Below are 3,796 nucleotides of genomic sequence, written 5' to 3'. Positions count from 1 at the left end.
TTTTGATCAAAGTCGGAATTTCAAAAAAATAGCAAAAATTTTAACCAAAAGACTCGGATAAAACCAATCAACAAGCCTCACCTGTCCTTAAAATTAAAACCAATCACATTTTTATTAACAATTTTAACAAAATCGACAAAAATTTGGTCAAAATACGGAAAATGTGAATGACAACGGAATTCCGTCTATTCTTTACAAAAAATTTAAACCTCGATAACTCCCTGTAAAAGAGAAAATAAAAAAATCTTTTTTAATTCCACATTCAACGCTGGACGGGCTTTCTGATGATGCCACTCGCAACTCTCTATGATGAATATATCGATAGGCGAAAAATTAAAGGTAAAGAAAGTTTCGAACGCTAACAGACGACTCAAGAAAATTCTCAGTCGACTCAGAGAACTGTAATGATCCTAAAAAATAATCCCTAGTTTTTAAAATGAGTGAAATAGTGATACTATAGATTTATGTCCTAATTGGGGGGATAATTTGTTTAGCAGAGCTCATGTTTGTGAAAATATTTTTGGGCTCCATGATAAAACCAATAAAATCTCAAATGAGAAAGCGCAAGTCTTAACCGAGAAATTCTAAATCTCTACGAATACTAAGCATTAACACAACAACGGTGAAAGATAGTTTAAAAAGATATTTTCTTGACTGTAGTTTTTCATGTATTAGCGGAATCTAATCATTCAGTTTTGAAAAACTTGAGTCCGGTAATCTTTTATTTTCTTTTTTTTTAATGTTAAATGTGTGGAATTGTTTTTACGCCGTTTGACTAAATATGCAACTGCTCGTTATATATTAAACATTTAGTCAAATTAAAGCGTCTTTTCTTCTATGTGTTGCGGAAAATCTAAATTGAAAACTTTCAAACAGTTTTTGGGTTCAATTATCCAGATTTACAATCTGAGGAGACAAAAATCAACATCACAAAACAGATTCAAGTCATGTATTTATACTGAATATTCTTCACACCATGTCTAAATTTTTGTACTACTTCTTTTTTGTTAAACTGTTTCTTCTTCAAAGCTGGTTTCGCACTTTGATCTGCCGTTTCTGCCCCCATTGGACTAGTTTCTGTAATGGCCTTTTCGGGGATAGTTTTGGTTTTCTTAGCTTCGGGCTCTGATGTCACGCTCTGATCTTTTGCAGCCGGTGTTTGTAGCTTCTTAGCAGATTTCTTTTTATTTTTCTTCGGATTGGGCTGTGATTGTACTATACCACTCGGGCCAGATTTGGGGTTTGGATCTACTTTCGGTTCCTCAACAGCTTTTGAATCTGGATTTGCAGTGGCTGCTTTAATTTTCTTCTTTTTGGGTTTCTTGATCTTAGCTGGCGCTCCATCTGTTGCTATAACTGTCGCTTTGGTCTCTACTGTAACTGTATTTTTCTTCTTTTTAGGCTTCTTGGGTTTCCGTTTCTCAACAGAACCCGCGCCCTGCTTTTTATTAGATTCGTTCGAACTCGATTCATGTTTCAATTTCTTCTTATCTTTCTTTTTATTTTTCTTCTTGCTTTGATTTTGTTCACTGTTTGTTTCCTTGTCATTTTTTGTTTCCACACTAGCGTGAGAATTTTCACCATCATTTGCGGAAGTCATTTGTTCAGCTTTTCGCTTGCGTGATTTTTTCGATTGTTTCTTCTCCAAATTTTTCGAACCAGGTGCCGTTGATAACTGTTCACAACCTTCCTCTTCCTTTTCAATATTTTCAACAAGGCCGCTATCAAGGGCTGCATCGGGAATGCCTTCTTTGCCATCAGGTAGACCACTTTGATTTTTCAGAGCATCCAAAGCCTTTTCGAAAGTGTCGATCACATTTTTTGTCTTATAAACATCGCTTTCATCATTCACGGCGGTCTCTGTAGCTTGTTTGGGCTCCCCTTTTGCCTCGCCAGTTTTTCGCATTTTTCTCGATCGGAGTTTCATTTTGGTCGCAGTTCGCTCGGCCTCAAAATCTTTGATCCGCTTTTCGCGACCTTCAGCTTCCTCTATTCGCTTATTAAGTTTTTCCAAACTCAACGGCACTTCATCATACTCAATTCCATAAGATGCCAGTTTTTCCTGTAGCTTCACGTAAGATTTGCACTTGTTAAGTAGACTTGCTGCAGACAAGCCCACGGCAGCACATCTGTTAGTTTCTCGCGTAGTCTTCGACATATCATGATTCCCGAATCTTCTGCTAGAGCTCAATCTTTTCTTGTTTTGATCATCGGGAGGCATAAACTCTGCTTTCAGAACTTTTTTATCTATGATATAATTGTTCGAGGATTCAGCGGCAATCTTAGCAACTTCTGGACTCTCAAATTCAACGAAACCATAACCCTTAAAGCCACCAGTCTTTTTGCTGCGCTCGACTCGAACTTTAGTAACTTTGCCGAACTGTGAGTAGTATTTCTTGAGAGCCTCGTCGTAAAATCCAAATGGCAGGTGGGACACATACACCCTGCCTCTGGGTGCTCCTTTCGTCACAGTTTTCTGCACAGGTTTCTTGGATACTTTCATTTTGTCTAAAAATATCTCATTAAGCATGGCAAGCGTGCAGCATGAGCCCCTTCATAAGGCAGGTCCTTCTCATTATAGCCCCTTTTAAATTATGATTCACATCTAGAAACGGTAGGCGGTTCTCGGCGAATAAGAGAATAGGGGTAACATTACATAACATTACTCAATGGAGAGTACATAACAGTATACTACACTCGTTCAAAGATGGCACAAATGAAACGCACAAAACGCAAAATTATGTTTTTAAAGAACAAAGTCAGTTATAAAATTATATTTACAAACGTTTTTTGCTACATCTAGCGTCATCGGGTAAAATGCAACTTAAATTCAATTCAATTATGAAACAAAACATACAAAAGTAAAGTTGCACTTTACATGATGATGCTAGATATAGCGATAACGTTCGTAAATAAAACTCTAAAATTTACATTAGTCGTTTAAGTTTTATGCAACTCAAACACGCTTTAGGTGCCACAACATTCGCTTACATATTGACCTACAAGTCTACAAGTCAGTCTTAATTTTTGATGCTCTGCCATCAGCGTGGTTATATGTCATCAAGAAAGCCCGACATGGGTTGAATTTATTGCCTTCACAAATCCCAATTAGTGAATTAAAAGTCATTAACAGATCACATATTAACAGTTCACTATTTACAGTATATTTCATTCCCTGCAAATGTATTCAAAAGTATATTAAAGGTCAAGAACAGTATTTACAACAATGGTGGAAAAAATTTTTTCTAGCAGTACCAGGCAAGAACAAGAACGAATTTAAAAAGGAGATGAGAGAAGGCCGGATACAGCGAAGGGTTTGCTACAACTGAGATAAAAAATATCAAAACGTAAAACATCTAAGTGAAAATCAAACAAAGGAGAATCAACTTAAGAGCCTACCTTCCTCGACAACAGCCCCCATAGAAGCCTCAACAGGCTGCTGTCATCTGAGAGAGCGGGAATCGCACAGGCAGAGTACGGAGCTCCGGAGTACCGCAAAGCCAATTTTCGTTTTGATAAATGTGATGATGTTGGCGTAGGAGTCGTCGTTCTTAAGACTAAGTTTGCTGTCAACTTGCTTTATCACCCGAGTTGCTGAACGTCCTGCTCCTCCTGAGCAAGGAAAAATCAAAGGACTGAAAGTGCCCTTCTCAAATTTTATAACTCGAGGCTCACATTTCATTTTTTTGATATCTCATGATAGCTATACGCGTCTTCGATTTTTTTTAGGGTAGCCTTTCGCTGGACGAACGTTTGGTGGGCTCTCAATCGTACCGAAGGGCAATACCATCTCGCA

General features: G+C 37.7%; 1 protein-coding gene across 1 annotated transcript; it reads right to left on the bottom strand.

Moving 5' to 3' along the window:
• Positions 1–872: 872 nt before the first annotated feature.
• Positions 873–2,761, bottom strand: LOC142354063 (uncharacterized). Its single transcript, XM_075406337.1, has one exon. The coding sequence runs from the start codon at positions 2,528–2,530 to the stop codon at positions 941–943; it is 1,590 nt and encodes a 529-aa protein (XP_075262452.1). The 5' UTR covers positions 2,531–2,761; the 3' UTR covers positions 873–940.
• Between the last annotated feature and the right edge of the window lie 1,035 nt (positions 2,762–3,796).

Source organism: Convolutriloba macropyga, chromosome 15, assembly GCF_964194025.1.
Source record: "Convolutriloba macropyga chromosome 15, txConMacr16.3, whole genome shotgun sequence".
NCBI lineage: Eukaryota > Metazoa > Xenacoelomorpha > Acoela > Convolutidae > Convolutriloba > Convolutriloba macropyga.
The sequence above is the reverse complement of the archived record's forward strand: the minus strand, read 5'-3'. Positions and strand labels throughout refer to the sequence as shown.

Bases quoted from the DNA above. Each gene is read 5' to 3' on its own strand.
- LOC142354063 (XM_075406337.1), bottom strand. From the start codon at position 2,530: ATGCTTAATGAGATATTTTTAGACAAAATGAAAGTATCCAAGAAACCT.